The 24,002-nt window shown below is 39.8% G+C and overlaps 2 protein-coding genes across 2 annotated transcripts; both read left to right on the plus strand.

Annotated features, from left to right (window-relative positions):
* The first annotated feature begins 87 nt into the window (after nt 1-87).
* On the plus strand, nt 88-18,227 carry tspan15 (tetraspanin 15). Its single transcript, XM_037484761.2, has 8 exons — nt 88-310; nt 6,467-6,652; nt 6,889-6,963; nt 7,999-8,094; nt 12,146-12,262; nt 13,712-13,762; nt 13,943-14,059; nt 14,405-18,227. Exons 1-8 carry the CDS (start codon nt 221-223, stop codon nt 14,564-14,566), a joined length of 894 nt encoding a protein of 297 aa, XP_037340658.2. The 5' UTR covers nt 88-220; the 3' UTR covers nt 14,567-18,227.
* Nucleotides 18,221-23,492, plus strand: LOC134127305 (zinc finger and SCAN domain-containing protein 2-like). The gene is made up of 2 exons (XM_062561794.1): nt 18,221-20,887; nt 21,966-23,492. The coding sequence occupies exons 1-2, from the start codon at nt 20,722-20,724 to the stop codon at nt 22,922-22,924; spliced, it is 1,125 nt and encodes a 374-aa protein (XP_062417778.1). The 5' UTR covers nt 18,221-20,721; the 3' UTR covers nt 22,925-23,492.
* The last annotated feature ends 510 nt before the right edge of the window (nt 23,493-24,002 follow it).

Consider the following 24,002-nt stretch of genomic DNA (forward strand, 5'->3'; position numbering starts at 1 on the left):
GTTCTGCGGTCAAAAAAACAATTTCATTAAATTGCATTATACTCATCGTCCTTCCAAATCGCAGTAAACAAAAACATTTTTTAATGACGTCACTCTCCCACTCGATATCATTGTCAGTTTACTCCAGCCCATAAACCTCCCATCCATCCATAGCTCGTGCGCTCCCAGGTGTGACGACGATGCGGAAGTGAGTCGTCAACCGTCTCCTCTCACAGACACCATGTCCGACAACGACGATGTGCGATACTGCCAGCGATGCTCATACATTTTCCTCAAGTTGATTCTGTTCGCGTATGCCATCATCTGGTGGGTGAGTAACAGCGATTCATTTGATTTGTCGGAGAGGAGCGCTCGCTTCGTTAGTGGCGATAACCCGGAGCGCGAGCTCAAACAGACGGAGTGTGGGTGTTCGTTTCAACTGAGGCCCCGTGACCGCCTTCCCCCTCCGTGGAAAGGAATGATAACTAATGGTTTGATCGCTAGAAAATGACATGCCGTTCTACGTGTTCACCCCTTTTCAAATGACGTCGTTCAGCTTTGGTTGTGGTTTGGTTTTTAATTAAAGCGACAGGTGTTGTACCTGCGGAGTAGAGTTTGATAGCCTGAGCTACAATGTGGCCACACCCTCCTCCTCTGTGCACCTTCACCCTGCTCGTTCATACCTGAGCCGCACTCGGTAAACACAACGAGGGAGCAGATCAAGAGAAACTAGTAGGTAGTAGGCAGGCTTTCACAAGCTGCGTGTGCACATTTTGTCTTGTCCGGCTGTGGTCAGAAAAGAGTCATGTGAGAGCCACCAGATGACTGGCAGCAATGTCTTCAGTACATTTAAGGAAGTGATACAAAAGCATTGAATTACTGTAAATTGCAGAGGTGGTCTAAATAATTGTACGCTGATTGTTTCATTTACCAACTAACATTTTCTGTATGTATTCTCCCTTAAGTTTTAAGACATAAAAACATTAGACTTGTGTTGTTTACATTCGTAGCAACTTCTAAAGGGTAGTGAACACAACAACAAATCATTTTGTAGGATTTGATCTAATGTTGAACTGCAAAAGGTCCCGATAGAAACCAGTGTTGGTCTTATCTGATCTGGGCTTCTATGGAAAGAAGGTGATGCAACATGGCGACGTTAGTCAAGAGGACTCATTGCAAATCTAGTTATAAAAAACTCGACCAAAGTCAAACTTCTTGCTTCTATTTTAATGTGGTTATACACTGAAGAAAATCTGGATGTTTTAATCCCAATGCAAACCGTCTTGTATGGTGTTCATAAATACTAAACATTGTGAATATGGGAGAAGAATGTTTTTACAAATGTCACATGGCGCGTCGTCAATTTGGATAGAATATATTTACACATTCATTTCAATTTTCATGTGGTGTCATAATTAAACTGAATGTTAACCTTGATGCTGATATGACTCACTAATTAAGACATTCTAATCTAACATTTAGAAACTGCACCACAAATATAAAAAATCATAAAATAAAAGGCGTTGGACTCATCAAGGAATATTTTCGGCCTTGTGATGTGAGTCTAGTCATGTTCTGTAAAAAATTGTAATGAAAGCAAACTTATTTACAACCATATTTCATTGTCTTCTTACGTATTTGTGGGTAAACGGAGCAACGGTTTGGATTGTATTGCACATTAGGTCACAAAGCTCATGTTCACAAAAGAAAAAAATACTTTTTGAGATCCGGAGGTGTGTTTTCTTTCTGCCGATACTACTTTCCATTGAAATAATTGATAATCTATATTGACAGGTACAAATCACTTTGTTTTATGATAGCAGCTGCACTAAAAGCCTACATCCATCCAAAAAATAAAACCTTTTAACCAAGGTTGAACCAAGTAATTAATCCATTGTACACAAGTGTTCACCATCAATTGACGACGCTCCGTTAAGCCACTATCACAACCTACACAACAAGGTTACCAGCGACTGAAGGAATGTGCTGATTGTGTTACTGTTGGATGGATTGTTGATACAGGGGTTGTTATGACTGGGTTTTTGCTGCATCAGCCTGATGCTGTGCCTGATTGACCGGCATAGCAGATGTCCAGGGGCTTTAGGCCGTCCGACACCCCCACACCCACAACAAGTAGTGCAAATCCAAACTCTCAGGGAACTTAGGAATTCAAAAATGAACGAGGTTGTTTTGTATTATCATATAAACTCATGCATCTGTCATTTGTATTTTTGTAGAAAATGACAATGTAAAAGCAATGAAGCAGTGTGACAATAGAGCTACAGGAAATGATCATATAAAGCTGCGGCTCCTCTGGTATTTTTAGAGTTTCCGTTCATTCTCACTGCCCTCTCGGTGTTTACTGCTGCAACAGGCAGGTGTTCTTTGAGTAAAAGCTATAAAAACCCACTGGACATTACCTGCTTAGCACCAAATAGCAGAGAGTAACTGACATGATGCTACACATAGTGGAGCATTTAGCAGCTAAAGACAAAAGTACCCTCAACCGAACTCTTGAAACCGCTTTTGATATAAAAACTAGTGGCTTCGACCAAGGTTGCGTTTTCTGTGAAACGCTGCATCTGCTCACAGGCATAGAAAACATGACAGATTGTATATTTGTGGAAACAGATGGCAGGTCGACCCAACACCATAGAAATGTTATTAGCTCCCTCCTGGTGACAAGTTCATTTCGGTCTCTTTAGCGGAGGAGAGAGTGGGATGGTGAGGCAGATGGAGTCAGTCCTGGATGGAAACTAATAATCAGATTGACTAGTTCTATTTACTTCGCTTTACAGCTTGTTGATTCGGTCTTGATGTTGAAGGGACCTTCTCACCAGACGCCGTTTCTAAGGAATGTGACTTATCTCAGCGTCAAGGACAAAGAGCCGTCTGCGTCATAGTGTTGATTCCTCCAGGCAAAACAGGAGCATTTGATCACACACTCGGCCTTAAAGTGGGGCCTATTTCCTTAAAATCCACTTGTGTGATGATAATTGACCTGAATGTTTTGCACATTTCTTGTAACAAGTGATGGAAACAAAAAATGCTGATACAGCAGGCAGCTTGATTTACAGCCGTGGCCAGAGCCTGTGGTAATGATTTATTGGGATGTTTCAATGTAATCAACCTGAGTCTAGTACTTTTTCATTAATCAATCAACCTTTGAAACAAACTAAAAAAAGGAGCTGTGCGACTATCGTATAGCAAAAAGAAAACAAACAAAACTGCCTATGTTGGAGGAACAATACTGGAGTTATTACCTGTTCACTGTATGATCAAAGGCTAACTATAGTATAGTTGAGTTTGCTCAAGTTTTGGTTTTAGTCACAAGACTAAAACCAAAACTAGAGCAAAGCATAACAAAACAAAAATGCTGGTCTGACTTTTGAATGCTCAACAGTTGAAATTGCAGCGTAATTTGGGATAATTTGTGTCTTTACTGACTGAAAAACAACGATTGTTGTGTGAGAGAATCATCACAAACCTTTTAAGGAAATCTCTGTAGAATAAACATCATCCTAGAGTTTGCTTCATGAAAAGTCAGAGACCCATTGTCAAGCAACCTCCGATTATTCTCCATCTCAAAACACCGGTGTTATGGGTCACGATGTTTGCAGCTTGTAGCCTGTTTTCGTTCAGAGCTTCATGTGAGTTTCAGCAACGACTGTATGAGTTGTTGTAGCAGCTTGTATAACCCTAACCCTGGCCTGATGCACTGATATTGTCACAAAGTCATCTGTGGGCATTTAGACGTGGTTTGTGTATGCTCCGAGTGCCCCTCTCTCCTCTTTACTGAGCTGAAGTGTGTCGGGGGTTGTGAGGCGACGAGCCAGCTGCGGGATCTCATAACAGACAGCAAGCAGGGACTTGTAAGGAAAAGACATTATGGTGGATTATAAATAGTGCTTGTACCCGTAGAAGACACGGATGACTACAAACGCAACAATGCTGCTCCTTCCTCCTCTCCTCGTGTTCACCGGCATTTTTTTGTATTTGAGAAGGCTGGAGATAAAGCGTGGGGTGGGGGTGGGGGGGGGGGCACGACTACAATTAGCAACAAATGTGTGAAAGAGCTTTTGCTGTGCGTGTGTGTGTTCTTGGATGTCCTCTTTGTTTAAAGGAACAATTGCGAGTCAACTTCACCATTTAAAACGGCTTTGGAGAACTGCAGCTGTAGATTGGAGTGATAATAACCACACTGCTACAAGTGTGATGACAACTAGTCTTTTTTCTAATAATAATATTACCAATTATGCGCTCATTTTCTACACCAGTTAAAGTAGTTTGGATAAACAAATGTCTACAAACGGTCTGCTTGTTTACAAAGTGTCAGACCTTTCATGTCTGTGTCCCTATTTTATGCCAGCAAATACGTTTTTACAAAGAAAAAACCCCTGGAAATCAAATAAATGATCGGTTTCGGGCAATGCGAGCTTTCGCAACCGGACAATTAAGGTGGATGTTAAGGTGGATGTTATGAGCGATGTGAATGAAAGATGGTGCGGGACCCAATGCTGTTTACATGTACGTACTGGGACTATTTTTTTCTCTAGACTGATGAAATGTGATACAAAAGGTTTGGGGGCTACAACTATTTTGTGCTTAAAGGCAGCTATTTATTCATAATTCGTTGGTAACCATATTATAAAAGCAATAAGGTACTTGAGGCAGTACTTTATCTTCAATAATGTAACAGTTTGAGGGTGTAGTTGGGCCCGACGTGCAGCGGAGGGCCCAACTACACCCTCGAGCGATAAAGGACGATAAAGTACAGCCTCTCGTACCCTATTGCTTTAATAAAAGCTGGATTTCAGGTTTCAAGTTTAGGAGTCTCTTGAGCCTCCATGGATACATAAAGGATACAAAAGACAACTAAATTAATATTGGCATAAATGGGTTCTTGGTGTTTGGCCATTTGCTGTAGCTGTCTGAGAACATTACATTTGGCTGTAATTTAATCTATGTAATGTAATTGGACTATTCAGTTTTTGATTTGCTCACAGCACATCGAAGGACAACTCTTGTACGGTGCTTTATAGTATACATTAACCAGAAGAAAAATTCTATTTCACCAGAATCATAGTTTTTAACAATTATAATTTCGGCCTTCATGACTCATTTTAAGATTGAGTGAAGTAAGACATCAACAATACACAGTGAAGCGAGCTCTGATGGAACTTGAGTGTATGAGTGCAACGTCCGTTGATAAAAGGCGTCTCGCTGTACGTAGTAGCAGCTTTCCAGTTTGCGCCTTGCATTTTAACACACAGCATGTGGAAGGCTGTGGTCAAAAAAAAGCCTGTCTGTTCACAGCCAGGTCTTTGTTTTCTCCTTAGTTACCCCAAACATTGTTTAACATGCTGAGAGCATCACAAATGTGACCCCTCCATAACAACCAAAACTGTCTGCATGACTTGATAATGTCAGTGCTGTAATTTGGGCGAACTGACACTCAAAGATTTCCTTCACTCTCCTTGTGTCCCTGGTGGACTCTGAAGGGTGCTGTGGCATAATTATCTGCTGCCAGATGCTAGAAAATGCAGATTGCGGCTGCAGCTTTGATGAATACTAATGTCACACTGAAGATGGGGCGAGGAAAGCTCTGCACGGGGCAGTTTGCCAATTATATTTGACTGGAGAATCAAGAATTTGTCTCGTTAGTGCTGACAATGTCAGTCTGAAACAATTATTATTTGAATAATTATACTGACCTTTTGAGGGAAGATTAAATGAACAATTTTAATTTTCTTGTAAATGAATGTGATCCATCCTTCAGTTCTCACCTCGTAGCCCAGGCCATGTCATTCTTATCAAATAGGGTCCTTAAAGTTAACAAACTTTTCATGCAACTTTAAGAATACACACTGCAATTCGCAGCTATACATTACTAGTTGACATACCTTTTTTAATTCTGATTCTAAAATTAGATTTAAATCAAATCAAGCAGGTGATCAGTGTGAGCTATTTGAGCAGCAGAGAAGCCAAACCACTCTTCTGTAGAGTTAAACTGTCATCAAAACCTTAAACATATAAGATGTATTCTACTTATATTCATCCCTCTGTCTGCTGACCCGGTCTCAGAACTTCTCAGTTCTTTCTTTCTCTTTGTTGAGATATACAGTAGTCGATGCCATTTGAGCTGTTGGATTTGTCTAACAAACTTGCGAGACCGCTTTCGAACAAATCTGCCGAAAAAGGTTGTTGGGGTCCTGTTGCCTAAATGTTCATGACAGTTGACCCGTTTTGTAAGTTGTAACATATTTTTTATCTTGAAAAAAGATAAAACTTGAATAAGACAGAAAGTTTGTTTATTTCGTGTCCCTGCCGACAAAATAAACACATTGTATTTTGTGACTATTTCCAGAACTGTGTTTTTTACACATATTGGTAATTTTCCCAGCTGACTGGTGAAAGTAGAATCTAATTAAAGGCCTGCTTGTTCTAACTCATCGGTAACCCATTCTTACTACGGTTTATTTTCCAGTTGATAGGTGGCTTCATCCTGGGCATCGGCATCTATGCAGAGGTGGAGAGGCAACGCTTCAAGACGCTGGAGGGCGTGTTTTTGGCCCCGGCGATAATCCTGATCCTCCTGGGCATCATCATGTTCATCGTTTCACTCGTTGGACTCTTGGGTTCGCTGAGGGATAATCTGACCCTACTGAAAGTGGTGAGTCGTGTAGTGAGAGCGCGTATTCAACAGATGAAAAGGATGAACGTAGAGCGACCGTATACCACAGTGTTGTTTCACGTGAAACAGCAACTGATGTGAACAAGAGCGTCATTCTGACTTTTTCAATAGAATTGTGGTTTTGAACAGCTTTTTTACTTGTGTACTCCCATCTGTAAATGTATATACATTTTATATAATGACAACTCCTTTCCCTTGGGTGTGCTGGGTTCCAGTTCATGTACACTCTGGCTGTGTGTTTGATCCTGGAGCTTCTCGGAGGAATATTGGCGCTGGCGTTCCGCCATCAGGTGAGCGGTCGCCAGTGCTGATCAATGACCGGGCATTTAGAAACACACACTGGGGGGAGCAGGTTAACCACCAACGAATAATGATTACTGAGCCAAATAAGTACATTAATGACAGTCCTCTACTGAGATGTTTGTTACATTTATTATCAATAATACAAAAATAAACATCTTAATGTGGATCTGTGGGGAAATTTAGCTGTTTCAATCATCATTTACATCACTTGACAGTAAATATTTATTTTTCAATAATATTTTGTGGTGCATTAAATGTTCACATCAGTGAAAATCATCCTCATAATGATTGTACATTTCAGTGTGTTGATGGCAATTTCATTTAAAATATATTGTAATCTGAGCTTCAAAAATGGTACTTCTTTATTTGCCTCATTTACATTGCGATTAAAAAGTAATTGCAGTGCATTTGAGAAAGATTTCCATTTATTTCCCCTATAAGTAGATTTCATGAAACATGGCTTTTTGTCTCCGGCGTCTCATTTCCATGAACATGTGTTTAAAAATGCTAATGACACATGAGCCTATAGCGCCTTATTTGATAATGGTCCAATGCCCACTGTCTCAAAGGAAACTAAAGGAGACTTAATAGTCTTTATCTTCTTATTCTGACTCCAACTCATGAAGTACAAATGAGACTAATGTATCCCAAACAAAGTCAAGTGGAATTAGAGGAATACATGATTAGTTCCCTAAAAGAAAAGCTCTTTGTGCACATACTTGGTGGAGTCTCAAATATTTATGGTAGGTTCCGGATGGACTAATGCGTTAACCTAAAATGGCCGTTCGGCACCAGATTGTGACTGACAGATGTGAGCTGTCAAACCGCCGCGTCTTAATATTCCAGTTCAGTGGATCAGTCACCTTGACTAATGAAAGCAAGTCCTTCACGGAGCTGCCTGTCTGACACGTTGATTCTAGATCATTCGAGTCGTGAAAACAAAACGAATATGGAAACATGACGTCCTTTATCCCGTTAACACAAACAAACTGTTACGGTTTGTTGTTTTTTCTCCCTCGCAGACTTTGAGTTTGCTGAACAAGAACATCAGGAAAGGCATAGTGAACTACTATGATGACCTGGACTTCAAAAACATCATGGACTTTGTACAGAAGAAGGTGAGGTTCTGCCCCTGAATGTTTTTTTGTTATCTGACAGGATTGAATTGTCCATATGAGTTTTTCAAATATCATCTCGTCATATTGCAATGCAGTCATATGGCAACGCGGTACAAAACGCCTGTTAAACACGACGGGACTCGAGTCAAGATTTGAAGTTATCTTACAGTATAGTTACAGTACCAGTGGACCAGGATTGTGTCTCAACTGAATGATACTTTGGCTGCTTGAAGGCCCGACCGTTGTTTAATATTGTATGAAAAGTAATTTAATTGTATAGAAAGCACCTGCCTCAGAATGCCTTCACAATGGAACAGTTCACCTTTTCAATGATTGACTTCAATCCAGACGCCAAGATTGTGTGTTTGATTACTTTCACGCCACACTGGAGACTCACCTTTTCCTGCAGTATCTGTCGTTTGTTCCGCACCGTGCTTCAATTGAGAGCTTTGGCACCAGCTCAAATGAACCTACACTATTATGGCATGCCATCCAGGCAACAGTCTCAATATTGTGTGAACTTAATGGTGTATTACCTTCAGAAGTAGTTCTACTTGAACATCACTCAAACAAAAGAAGGCGCCGTGGGCAGCAGAAAAGTAAAAGCTTTTTTTCTCCAATATCCTTCTTCCGTCACGTTGTAAAACTGCCGGTTGGCTCCAGTCTTGTTCTATAGGGGAGATTGAAGTGTTTTCCTGGAGTACTTGAATGAAAAAAAACATCAGAAAACCTTGGGGGGATTGTGTCTTACTATGCGGTAATGTACTTACTTGCTGTGGTCTACGGCTAAATTCAAGAAACTATTGGTTGTCTGAAATTTTGCAGAGGCTTAAATATTGATCGGTCGGGACACTGAACTGTCTGCATCCAATCTTTTGCTTTGATGAATTCTTGTTGTTCTTTAGGTCTTAATTAAATAGCAGTGAAACATGTAACCCTTCATGACACAAACTCTCTCTCTCTCTCTCTCTCACACACACACACACGCGTTTGTGCCTTTTTGCACTACAATTGCATTACATAGTTAATCAAAAGACTAATATGATCAGGTACTGTGATGTGTTATTTCAAGTAGGTGTCGTTTTTCATTTCATCAGATGGAATACAAGCCAAGTGTTGTGTTTGCAGCAGTAACAACAGAGGCGTGCAGTCATTTGGACAGACATTGACTTTGTTTCCTGAGGGCTGTGAGGTTGTTTGAGCAGAAGTGGTCGTGCATATTGATGCGTTCATTATGGATTCATCACAGGAGGCCTTGGCCGCATGAGGCAAAGCAATTTTCATTTAGATATCACATTTCCATATAAGTGCAGTACATTACAATGAGAACCGAAAAAAGTATCATGTATATATGAAAATAATGATGAATGCAATTTCACCAAACAGAAACGAGCGAGATTTATTTACCATAAATATTGGCAATTTTACGGCATCTAGATCTTTATTCTGTGTGCGTTTACAGGATCGCTGCGTGGTTACCTGAGAGATGTCAATGCTGAATAACTCATTACACAAGTTCAGTGTTTTACAAGCATTGATTCCCAAATATTCTGTTGTTTTTGTGGATTATCCACAATAACCCTTATTTTCTGAAAGGACATTAAGAACATATTCAATGTTAATGTTAACGTTAACGTTATTATTTACTGTGACCCGCTGTGTTCAGCTCCTTAACCCAGCTGACACATTGCTGTACCTGCTGGATTCTTTTCTGGGACTACGGGGTATTTTGCCAAAACAGTATGGTCAGTAATATGGAGTCCAAACAACAAACTTTAATTTGTTTTAAACCAAGGCGAGGCCATTTGTGCCATGGTGATATTAATGTTTTCACATCTTTTAACTGTATTCCCATCAGCTAACGCATTGGCTCCGTGTTAATTGTCCTGGGGTCCACAGAGTTTAATTTAAAGTAAGGACCATGACGTGCAACAGTGCATTTAAAGAATTCACTTTAATTTAAAGGGGATACTGAGCGTGATTGTCTGTTTCTCAAAATAATTTATTCTTGATTGGTAAAACCCCCAAAATGAAGAGGGTGTAAATGTCTGAACTGGTGTTACTGGTAATCAAGGTTGAGGTTGCATAAAATATTGTTTTTATCGTATAGAAACAAGGACTTTTGCAAGCTTTTTGCTTGGTTTTGTTTTTGCCCATGTGTAGAAAAATGTCAAACTTTTTCTTTTCTTTTTTTTTTTTTTTTTTTTTTTGAATGCTCACATAATCAGGCATTAAATATTGCAAACTTTCTGCATGGATGAGATTTTAGTGGTTATTAAATATAACTAAATGCAGCACCCGATAGGACTTCTGTCTTAGACAGAATTTGACAACTGAGCTATTCAATTAGCCACTCAGTTAGTCACTCAGTCAGCCTCATCTGTCAGCTAGCTATAAAAATCATTCCATCAGACACAACTGACTCATGACAGTCTACAAGTAATTGACCTCTGGAGATTTGTTGTCATCCAACTGTGAAAAAGACGAATGAAATAAAAATTCCAAGAAAATAAATTGTAAAAGGATCATCCGTGACACCAGTTTGGGATTGAAATTGGTATTTGATTGAAAAAGAGATGAAATGCAAAGCATTTAACTTTATCTGTGTTGTATTGTACAATAACTGCAGTGAAGAAATTTTATTATCGAGTCAGGAATTTGAAAAATGACAAGCAGAGTCTCCATAGTCTCTTTCCTTTATACAAAACCTCCCGATCGAAAATAAGATTTACTGTTGGATTGTCTTCATGGAACAGTGGCTCCTACTAAACCTTGTAACTCATCGTGAATTTATAAGCTAACGTTTTTGGACTGAACACTTGCCGACATTAATCACATCCTTCCTGTGACTCTGGTGGGGGTGCTGACCCGGTGATGAATAAACGGCGCTCTGTAGAGTCACGCCGCTCAGGAGAGGGAGTAACTGGCATCATGTCGGCATACTGATCCCTCGGCCTGGCAAAGAGCGCCTTCATATGTATTCATTTATTCATCCTCTGTTACTGACTGACACTTTCCCCATTTCCTTTCTGTCATTCTGACTCCCAAATAAGATATTTGTCGCACTGACTACAAAGCATCTGCGTGCCTCAGCTTCCAGGTCAAAGCGCACATCAAATAGAAATGACCAGACAGAGGCATTACGGGTGTATTTTACATGCAAAAATCATCGTCATAAGTCTCTACTACGAATAGACTTTTCACTCTTTGTTAAAACCGTTGTTCTGCTATGAGAAGGTTATTCAGGTCCTATAAGGATACAACTACATCATGGTGGGTGCCGTGCAGTGTGGTTGCCTAAACAGAGTTCAAACCCTTTTGAAATAGTTGAGATAAAACCAAGGAGGAAGATGTTTGAAGCATTTAATCCACGTGACTGAAAAACTCTCAGCCAAAACCGTTAATCGTTAGTGTGCATTACAGATCTTATCTCCGCATGTTTTCAGTTTGTTAGCAATGACCAAAATAGAGGTCCTTGCAGAATAATTAGTTTGTACCATTTTGTCAATTTAGGCTGTAATTGTTATAGATTCAGGAGGAAGCCGTTCAGTCTGTGAGGCTGTCGCTGCTCTCCTTTTGTGCAGCGATGCCTAAACGTCTTCGTAGCACCAACCGGTGTCGTTTTAGACAATACCTCCCCAGAACGGCCATCAAGGTGGGGTCGGTTAATCTGAGGAAATAACATGATACGGCTGGCATCAAAACGAGACTCAAATGAATGAGCACAGAGTTTGTGTTTGATTGGATTTCCCACTCTGAGATATATATTTGTATGATATTGAAACATAATAATTTCCTTTATTGTTGAATCATAATATAGATTTTGATGATCGATAATCTCCGAGCCCGAACACCAACCAAACCGCTGCACTGATTAGTTCGAACATGCACATGTAATTCAGACGATGACATGCAAATTGGTTTTATATTTTGGCTCATTTAATCCCAAAACTGTACGGACACTACTAGCATTAGAGAAAAAAGTTGTTTAGTTCTTCTTCTTTCATCCCTCCAGCATCTCTGTATTGATTCTCTTACTTGTCTCCCGCAGTTTAAATGTTGCGGGGGTCAAGAGTACTCGGACTGGTCGGTCAACATGTACCACAACTGTTCTGCACCTGGTCCGTCGGCCTGCGGCGTCCCGTATACCTGCTGCATTACTACGAAGGTGAGTAGAACTGTGTCCACTGCTTGTACACGTATTGAAACCGTTGTACTGTGGGATGTTCTTGCGGTCTGGTATTGAAGACAGACTGGGGCTCACGCAACAATTGCAGAGGGCCAATATTTGGAATACAACGAGTTGCTCTCAATCGGTTTATTGTTGCCTAATTGCTTTGCTGCCAATTCATCCTGAGCAGAGAGTCTAAATGTATGTTAATTAGTGTAGAAGATCAGTGATCCCAGCATCTTTTAATAATACCTCATTTGTTTGGACAGAGCAAACATGTCATCTGGGCTCTTTTTATTTCCGATGGATCGTTTCAGTTTGTATATCATTATTATAATGGCTTTAATAGTGTGGAGTTTTGTTTTAAAATACATCTCATAAAGGTTATTATGCCTTTTCGTTGCCACACACCCCAGCAGGCCATTTTCTTTCTACGCACCGTTTAATTTAAACGCCTACACAGTTTGTAGAGAAAGGGAGAACAAAGAAACACTTTTTACTGATTGACTAATTTGACTCATGAAAATACTGCTGCTTCTTTATGTATCTCACACAGAATTCCTATGTTCTACTGCTGCTGAATCACTTGTGAGGAGAACGTATTTGATAGCATCCAATGTCATCCCTTTGTTTGCAGATAGGACTTTGACAGGTTTCTTTGTTGTTTCTGTTCCACTGGGAAGGTGTAGAATGTTTCATGCAATGGTTCATTACTTGAAACTTTAGAGAAGACATGAAGTCAGTCTACTCGTTTATACTGGAGTAGTTCAGATATATTTATTGTAGGACTGTAATTTTAACATTCCTGCAGTCCTGTCTTTACATTTTGGTGTCTTTAGTGTAATTTTAATGTTGAAATGGTGACTTTTTGTCCATTAATTCTGTAATCATTCAGATGAACGGTTAATAAAAATTGAGCTTAACAAAAAATTGTTTCTTCCATAATGAGATGGCATAAGAAAATATATATTTCGGCTCACTGCCATTTCTCAAGTATAACCCATGATTTATTACTATTTCTCTATAGAAATATATAAAATGTATATTTTGACTTAAAGGTGTTATGATCATCCCTCATCGTCCTCTGCCAGAGGGCCGAAAGAGATTTGCAGTTTGTCTCACCTCATTTGAATTTATGAATCCATCTGAATATTTAAATATGGAAAACAACCAACTCAGCTCATGAGAGACACACTTTATTTTACACACACACACACATACATGCCCACACTTCATGTTCAGGACTCTTGTGCGTACTTGAAGTGGTCGTTATGTGTGTCATTTTGTGTATTTTGTTATACATTTTCACCACTAATGTTGAAGGTCAACTACAACCTTGCCTTCTTCTGTCTCCTGTTGATTCCTCTTCACAGGCTGCTGTCTGTATCTCACATCTTAGTTCTACCTCTTAACTTGATCTCTTCTCTCTGCTTCTCTCCTCTTCAGCCCAATGAAGTGGCCAACACCATGTGTGGGTACAAGGTGTTGGAAAAAACGGTAAGATCTCAAAGATTGACTTGAAATGTAAGACTTTCAGTCACAATATTGAAAGATGTGGTGCTGGTCTAAGATGCATTCAATTCGCCAAAGCAGTGATATGACTTAATAACAAAGTACTTCGCTGTGTCCGCCAACTGAAAACCAAAATAACAGTAACAAGAAATTGGTGTCCTGCAGCGTTTGGATTTGATCGAAACCATCTATATCCGAGGTTGCACTGATGCTTTCTTCATCTGGCTGATGGACAACTATAAGATCATGGCTGGACTCCTATTGGGGATCCTACTGCCTCAGGTACACACATGTGCACACACACATACACTATCGAAAACGTCTCTCAAACAACTATTTAAGGGGGTATCATTTTCATGAATATCTGTGCAAATTGTGCTTAAAATATAATGGAAGTTGAATACTTGTCAATAAGTAATAATTCAGCAGTGGTAAAATATGTAAGCTCTTCCATTTAATTTAGGTTAATATAAATGTTTTGCTAGCATTAAAGATACCGTGTATACAGAGCATCTCATTTGTCCCTAAATACGTGTCTTCCTCATGTCTAATATAGGAGGTATTCAGAGACAAATGGAAGGCACTCCCCCTCCCTTCCTATACTGAGCTTTCCCTTTTCTCCTCCAGTTCTTTGGTGTGGTAGTCAGCTGGCTGTACATGACTCGCGTTGAAGACGCCATCAGTGAGTACGGTCACTACATGGACCTACTGGACTCGAGCGCGGATGAAAAAGTCCCCAAGAAGCAGGTTAAGGTAGCTAAGTGGTTTAGATGTATGCCGGAGATCTGATGGAGGTGACGAACAATTCACAGCAAACGGACTCCTGCTGCAGACACTGTGAGAGACCTTTGACCAGAAGGAAATGCTATGCACCCAAATTATTGATGGTTTGATACTCAAGTATTGCTTCAACATTACTGTAAACTCACTGGATGTATCCCACACAAAAACGTTTAAGGGCATGAAGGGCACATGTGTTAAAAGTTTATGACTGTGTTACCATACGAAATACAAGCAGGGGTCAGGAATGATGGCTCATTTATATTGTACTTTTTGTAGACTTTTAGCTGCACGCAGTCTCAGGGATAAATGCAGAAACAAATACAACCACTTTTGCTCCTTTATTACAATATGAAATTTAGTCTGTTCAGCTCAATCATACAACCACAATATACAGCACTGACCCTTTTCTGTATACTGTTAAACATTTCATTGCTTGTTTTTTTGTTTTTTTAAGCATTGGCCTGCTACTCTATACAACCACCGGTGAAGTAGCTTTCTTTCATCTTGTGTATAGGACTGGGAATACATTGAGACTAAACAATTGTTTTTAATCAGGCCTCTTCACTCTTTGACTTTTCTGAAGTGCTAACTGAAGCTCCAACAATTGCTGCCCACTCTGTTAAGAGCTAATACACTAATAATTTGCAACAACAAATAATTCCTCTGAGAAATATAATTCCACCAGAATTATTCTATTTGGAAAGAAATTCTGCTAAGAAAGCAACAGCAACTGGCCAATCAGAGGCCAAGTAGTATGGGGCTATGCAATGTGAGCGTATCTTCAATACGATGCCACACAACTTTCACAAAGGTTCATATACTATGTCCCGGGGGCACATTGTCATGTGCTATACACAGGTGGACACAGTACCGACCCCCCACACACAGGACGTGGGGGGATCTTACTGGCAATTGCATGATCGGTTTTAAATGTTGGTGTCAGTTCATTGACAACATGTATTGAAATAAATGTGTTGTCAAGTTTTTTTTTGCCTGGTTATGGATCTTTCTGTAAAGGGATATTTTTGAGGTTGGGTGCTGTTTAATAAATGATGACTGATGCAGTATCATATTGTGTACACAAAAAAAGGCTTCCCACTGAGTTACACGCATTCTATCTAAACATTTCATGCGATGGTATTTAAATATGAAAACAATTTACCCAAGACGCTTAGAGACGCGCAAGTGTAAATGATTAGATCTATAATGCAGATGACAATTTGATTCCCTGAGAAACATTTAACATGCTGAAGAGGTGCTCATTGTTCACAGGATCTATCTGTGTCACCTCAGCAATCCATGGCTATGATTCTTTTTAAATGTTTTTACACGCTTTGTGGCAATTGGAGGAGAGAGAAAATGGTTTTCACCAACAAAGAAAGACCAAGGTGTTGAGAATGATCCGGCCTCGAGCACCTTGGAGTCTGGAGAGGGGAGATCCGCTCCTGTGTTATTTATCATCCCCGTCAAACTTTAACCAAACACACACTGAGAAACCAGAACGATCACACAAGCAACATTTGGACCCACCAAGCCAACACACACGTTTCCTCCCACTTATTTACCTCATGGACTGCTTGAAAGAAGTTCATGGTCATTGAATATCTAGGAAGTTGAAATTAAAAGCATTCTCCAGTTGACAGTGCCAAAGAGCTCATTTGATATCCGAGGAATAGGAGTTGAGCATGTTTCACCATTTCTTATTGAAGTTGTCATTTTTCAGTACACACCCTGAACTGGGCCAAAAATACATGACTGCAATATGATTTCAGTCTGAAAATTCTGTGAATGCTTCAATGAATGTTTTTCCTTTTATAAAGGAGAACAAACATACGTTTTCATAAACATAAGTAATTCGTTTTCCTTTTGACATAATGGCCTTATTGTTTCAAAACGTGGCGTGAGATGTTTTAGTCTTCAATTATTTTTTCATAGGGCCCCTCCCAATTTGGCCGCCGGCCGACCCTTCCTTGGTGCGCTTTTTAAATCTATTTTTAAATCTATCGGTATCATTTTTGCCTGAACAGATTTATTCTCTTTGGCGATCTTTTACCTCTTTGTAGACACATGCACGCACACTATGTCGCTGTGTACAATGATGTGTTGCTGGATGCTGGTCATTGATTATTTGGTAGAAAGACTAGTGTCTGGTCTGATGCTGGCATTTAGTTCTGGACAACATAATTAACTGAGGTAATTAATCAGTGTAGACAGCCGCACAAACATGGAGGGAGATGCGTGCTGCACCTCTAGTGCCACATAGACCACGTTTATACTTTAGTACACTCTTACTTCACTTCATAGACATTGGATATTTATTCATCAGACCAAGCAGACTCTGTTTTGAATCAATCAACCAAACCACAACAAATATTTAATCATCCCAATAACACAAAAACTAATTCTAATTGGATATTTTTTAAATGGTAGACTGATGCTTTTAATTAGTGTTTAAACATTCCGTCAACATCATATACCATCTAGTTTGCACCCCTATATACACTCAATTATCAAAAGGATTGTGCAGTAAGGGGAACTGAAATGGATCCAGGCAGTTTTCCGGTGACCAATGAGCTTGAAAATTAAAAGCTCAGCTAGAGAAGATGAACAAAAAATACTGTTCTGTATTTTGATAATTGGCTTGAATGCAGAATGTGGCTCTTCGATGTTGATCTACATGTAATAAGTAATACGCTTAGTTCTATAAAACAATCCAAACTTTTTGCTGTTGTTGCTTATCTTGTTTTCTATTTGCAAAGGCCTGTGACCTCACCAGTTCAACCTTGATGAATAAACTAACAAAAACCTTCCACCTGGGCTGGTGGAGCTGCTCAGTGATCAACTATTAGGAAGAATGTGAAGAGGTAGAACTGTATGCTCTTCAGTACCAATAACTCATTTACTAAATGGAATAATTGCCGGTGTTTTTCTTTATCTAGCAATATGTCTTCAATCCTAAGTGGCATGTAACAAAGGTCGAACTGAGAAGGGTCTATAAAAAGATGCAAAGGGAAAACCACATAAAGCAGCATGTACAAAGGAGGCAGAGCCATTAATCAGGTTATATAAGGTTTAAATTAGCCATGAAATGCTGAAAGCTCCACAGAAAAGTAATTGCCTCGAGTATTTGTAAAGTACCAACTGGCGGGGAACACATGGTTGATATTTTTCTTTTCCAACTTGTTTAGATTGGCTTAAAATCTGCAATTTTTTCATGAGTTCCAGCTGTTGTATATCAAAGAAATGTTGATTAATGATTTATGATTAAAATTGTGTGAACAAAACACTATTCTTATTTTGAGGTTTTTATCACTAAAGTAAGATGGAACATTCAATTTCGGCCAATGGATTCTCTCCAATGCAACACATTCTACCTTTAATAATTTAAACCAAGACTCAGAGGGGAAATACAGCTTTTGTAAGCTGATAACAAAAAACTTTATTTTCTGCCCATGTTAGAGATGCACCTGTGAACATTTAGTCTTTGAAGAAGTTAATGGAGTTCTTAATTAGCTACATGACTGTGCGTATTAAATAGCCTAATCATTAATATGTATATCCAAAGGTCAATTGAGTCAGGCTTTGTTTAATGTATGATGCTAATGTGCCTGTTATCCAATATATAATATGTTAGTTTTTCTTCTCCATGCATCCCTCTTTTTCTTTCTTTCTTTATATTTGGTTTGACCTTTGGAATACGTGTTGAGGATGCAAATAAATGCCTGCTTTAAAGGTCTGTAATGAAAACCTAATAAATTACAAACAAGTGGCATAAATGCATTAATGAATGAATGAGTCCGTTGAATGACGGGACCTGAACGTGTAACTATGCAGCAGACACCAGTTTACAGACTGTCATCCTCCCGTTCAGAAGGCTGCAGCTCGTTGATTAATGCATTTTGAGGTTTAACGCCAGCTTGTAGCAGAGACTCCCGATTGTGCTGCTCCCACTATTTGGCAAGACACAAGTCTCAGCAGCAGAGATACTTCTGCACCAAATTTGCATCAATAGATTTAAATATGCAACCAAAATGTGTAAAACTATGAATCTGTTCTTTCACGTCCCAATTCATTCTTAGTTTTACATTGGTATACCTAAGAAAGCAAAACAACTTTCTCTGAAGGGATTGGAGCCGGAACATGAGCATTGTTTCTTAATCTACAATAAATAATTGGGCTAAATTGACTGATCCCAGACTCTTGGCTGTAATTAGTTCCAAAATAATGTAGGAAACTGTACTTGAACTCCTGAACTAAACTAAAGAAATCAAATATATCGGCCCTTCTCAGTATTCCAGATGGTTCTGGAACACCTAAAATGCATAATAGTGACACTAAAATGTCGTCTTTCTCATCTTGACAATAATAAGTGTCAACATGAGAGTGTGAAAGTGTGAAAGCAAAGGACAGCTTGATGTTACTGCTCTGCATATTTCAGTCACAGCCGGACCCTGCAAGCAAGAAAATATTTCAAACAAAAATCTCTGGTATCTGTAGCTTACACGCAATGTCAGTGTTCTGGTGGAGGTTGCAGATTACAGAGGCCTCTGGCATATTTTGTTTGATCAAGATTTATTCTTCCCGTAGACCAACTTTATTTATTTTTTTAATTTATTTTTGGGTGCCCCAGAAAATACTGATTATCCAAAAGATAATTATTACTTCTTCATTCTTCTTTTTTTTATACATTGTAAACACAGAGGACGTCAGATTGTGAACTAACCAGAAATACTCTAAGAGTGTCAGCTCAGCCTCTTTAGCCACTCTTCCTTTTTTACAGCCGATGACACAGACCAGATGTGAAAACTCTGGTTTACTGTTGGAGCGTGTGGTGTGGGGTCTTTGCAGAGGAGCTGCTTTGCAGCATCTGTCACTTGTGTTTGTGTGGCGGGGCCCCCGACTGGTATTTTATTGTCTGAGTGACCACACTAAAACATAGGAAGTAAATCCTCACGTTTAAACTAACAATATCATGAATGGTGTCTCTGGTATTTTTCAAAAACCCGGCTGAGACCAAAAGGAACAAGCTTAAATAAAAATATAAAACAAAATAGAATTTAAACAGAATAAAGTAAAGAAGTTAAATAAATAATTCATTGTTAATAATAATTTGTCTTTAAGGAAAATGTTGTGCACAGGTTTATGAAAGAAATCATTTACAGAAATTGATCAGTGCATTTAAGGTTGAAAGATGATCATCAGAAATGCCAAAAACTGAAGCTTTGAGTGGAGCAACACATTTCAGGATGAGAAACAGTGGGAAGAGACAAACAAAGCCTAGAAATGAAATAAAGACTTTTACAAAGACTTGTATCCAATTACCGTTATTGTTACATTATCATACCTTGTTCTCTAATCTTAATTTGTCTTGACAGCACCTTCTGGCCACAGTTTACAGAAGCAAATATAATTCACAATAATATTAGCGTTTGCTTTTCCAAGTGTCAAAAGATGATGCAACAGCCAATAAACTCTGGGAGTGCAGGTTTAACTGGATGTCTTCCCCTTGTCAACAACTGCAAATCTGTTTTATTCAGACGGGCAACTTGGTTTATTATTATCATGGCTTCACTATTTTTTTATTTAAAATGAAAAGTAACTATCCACGCAACGTTAGATAAACTGTCTACAATCCCTGTTCAAATGGCCCACAAATACCTACTTGAAATGGTTGGATGTTGCGGTTTCGGAGTCCTCGGCCAGCGGGTGGCAGCGCAGCTCCATCACGCGGAAGGACCGCGGCCATCGTGCGCCTCAGCAGCCCGTGTTGCCATGTCCGTTTAGTAGGATTCTCCATCAGCGCATCATTTTCTTACTTACTAGATCATGTTTGAATAGCGTAGTCAGCCCATGTACCAAAACACACAACGAACCCTCAAAAACACATCATGTATTCCGTGATCCCTGACACATGTCTCACACACACTTTATTATTGGTATTCATTTACATATGCGATTAATTAGTATGTAACGTATTCATCTCGGGGCGTTTACACACGTATTGTTCCAAAAGCATAAGGGAGAGTCAATGAGTGAGTGTCCGACACGGTGAGAGGACGCATTTTGGATCGTTTGGCTCTCCATCTCCATCTGGCAACCTGCGCGCAGCCTCCAGTCCGCGCGTCCGGACACCGTCTCCAAGACCGCTGTGCGCCGCGGAAATGTTGAAAGGGCATCAGCTGAGAGCTTTGGTGAACGAGCGGCTGAAAGCCGCCGCTGAGGAAATATTCCGCATCTTCGAGACAACTATCAAAGACTATGAGGAGATCATTTTGCGGTCACAACAGGAGGTGGACCAGCAACAAAGCCGGCTGGCCGCGTGGGAAGGTGAGCTAAAAGTCTCTGGACACAATCCTGATTTCATTAGTGAGGCCTCTGTGAAGATGTATTGAAAGCTTCAGCCGGGCCACTCCTTAAATATTCTTTACAGGAGAGCGCAGGCAGCGCCATTTTGCATCCCCAGAGGGGGAAGGGATGCAAAATGGCTGTCAAATGCAAAGTATACCTCAAAACACCATTGTTAAGACCTTTAAGCCTTTTCAACTCGTACTTACCCCACCACCACATTACCAGGAAAGAAAGAAAGAAAGAAAGATGGATGGATGGATGGATGGACGGACAAGGTCCAGCCAAAACCAATGGAAACATTATTTGCTACTCAACAAACAAATATAGATAACTTTCTTCATAAACTGGTCCACGTGTCTTTGCATGCCTAAAATATGTTTAATTGTACATGTTGTGTTGCTTATCTGATTGTTCATAATTGATAGTGACTATGTGTTGGGTAGCATTAATGATTATTTTAAACATTTTGGTAATGATATTATGGTGTCAAGGCAACAGTAGAGTTAAATCACCGAACTAAAAAAAGAATCTTCACAACATGTGCAGGAAGAAAGCAATACTTGTTAAACAATGAAGGAAGCATTTCATAATGCAGTTATAAAGAAAACTTTGAGGTAACTTCTGACATGTATTTCATGAGTTTAACTTGTAGTTGTTTATCATTTTGTTTGCAGGGACATCGCCGCAAAGCCGAATGTTCTATTTCACAAATAGGCAGCCATTGAAACATAACCACTATTACACCTGTTGTTGTTGTTGTTGTTGTTGTTGTTTTTGAAAGATAGGATATTGTTGTTTTGTTGCTGTTTCAGACTTTTTTGTGAGCAGACTGTACATCATGACGTAATCATGGGGTTTATGACATTTCTATATGCTGGAGCACATTATCATGGCCTGCATATCTTGTCTAGCTGTCAGTCAGCCATCTTCTATACCGCTTTCCCCTAAAGGGTCACCGGGGCGCTGGAGTCGATCGCAGCAGTCTGCTGAACATTCACTACTCAAAATATTTGAAAAAAACACAGACTTTTTCGTTCCCATGTGTGTTACTATCCAGGCTCCTTGCAGGAAGAGGCCCCTCCATCTGAGCCGTGTCCCTTTGAGAAGAAGACCGACCTGTGTGAGGATGACCAGGAGCCCCCGTGGATTAAAGAGGAGCTGCAGGAGGAGGAGGAGCTGTGGACAGCTCAGCCCGGTGACAACCAGCAGGAGGAAGCTGATACAAAACACTCCATGTTCAATATCATTTACATGCAAAGGCAGGATGACGACGCACAACAGTTCCCACATAAAAACCTAGAGGCTGCAAAGAAGGCAGACCATCTGAACACCAGCTCACACCGACAGTTGAAATCAGAACCCGATAAAGAAGGCTGTGATGCATCAGAGGCAACCGGGGACTGTCAGATGAGTGAAGTAAGTGACGATGCAGGCAGAGTCTGTGGAGGATTGGACTCCGGTGCAATCGGGAAGAAACCCTGGCTAGGTGACGAGACCGCAGACAGGGCGCACACCTGCAGCGTCTGCAACAGGAATTTCCGGATTAAATCCATTCTCACTCGGCACATGAAGACGCACACGGGAGAGAAACCTTACAGTTGCGGCGTTTGCGATAAAAGCTTCATCCAGCGCTCCTATCTACTCACTCACATGAATTCTCACTCTGGAAAGAAACCGCACACGTGTAGTTTCTGTGGCAGAGGCTTCACACAAGTGGGAAACATGAACGCCCACATACGAATCCACACGGGAGAGAAACCTCACAGCTGCACTGACTGTGGTAAACGTTTTAGGGAGAAAGCAGATCTCATCAAGCACACAATAATCCACACCGGTGAGAAACCTTACATTTGCACGGTTTGCGAGATGAAATTCAGCGCTCAGTCCAATTTAACGCGCCACACAAAGACTCATTCAGGGGAGAGGCCGTATGGTTGCCCCTCTTGTGGGAAGAAATTCATTCGTCGCTCCCATTTACTTATTCATATGAAGACTCATGCAGGGGAGAGTCTCTAGACTGCAGGTGATTAGATGTGCTTTGTGGTATTTATTTATTAATATCCCATACAGCCAAGGAATCATATTAAAAAGGATAATTGTATAAAATAAAAACATTTTGTAAAGATCCATTACTTCCAGGAGGCGTGCTGCTAATCAACAATCATAAAGATGTACATAAATTATAAAAAAGTGATGAACTTGATGAAGTTCTTGAATGCAATGGCACCGTTTTGAGATTCGGCCGAGGAAGGGCATCAGATCCTTTGGAGGAAATCCCCCTCCTGTCCTGAGATATTTACCTACAGATCCGAGCTTTAATGTTCACACAACCAGAGTCAACATATTGGCAGACACAACATATTGAGTAAAAACTCATAATCACAATATATGTGTATATATACAATGAACGCTGCATGTTTTTTCATGTCTCATGTCATCTGTTGTTTGTTGATTTCAAAATCATATTTTATCATGTTGACTATTGAGATCAACTTAATTGCTTGTTATGGTACTTCAAACATAAGGCTGCGTATGATTGTTGTATGCTTATGAAATTGATTGTAATTAAAGGAGTTTGATCAATTCTTCAAGTTGCTACTTTGAAAGAAAAATACATTTTACAAATAAAATACATAACTTAACATGTCCTTGTTTAGTTAGGGTTATCTGACAATAGGAGGAGCCAGTATTACAACAGCTGTTAAATGAAAAGATAAGGAATTGTGTAACTGCAACACAAACATATCACACCCTCAATGTTCCGTTTATGACCAGAGCTGGATCAGGAAAAGACCAACTCTGCTACAGCACCTCGGATACTATCTATGTATGATACAAGACAAAGAAAATCTGCAATCCAGCAATAAGGTTAGTAAAGCCTAAATTCTGAATGTGATGGTTAAACGTATTAATCTGCAAACTAATTCACTCATATTTATCATATATACTCACCGGCCACTTTATTAGGTACACCTGTCCAACGGCTCGTTAACACTTAATTTCTAAGCAGCCAATCACATGGCGGCAACTCAGTGCATTTAGGCATGTAGACATTGTCAAGACAATCTCCTGCAGTTCAAACCGAGCATCAGTA

Source organism: Pungitius pungitius, chromosome 4 (assembly GCF_949316345.1).
Source record: "Pungitius pungitius chromosome 4, fPunPun2.1, whole genome shotgun sequence".
Classification (NCBI taxonomy): domain Eukaryota; kingdom Metazoa; phylum Chordata; class Actinopteri; order Perciformes; family Gasterosteidae; genus Pungitius; species Pungitius pungitius.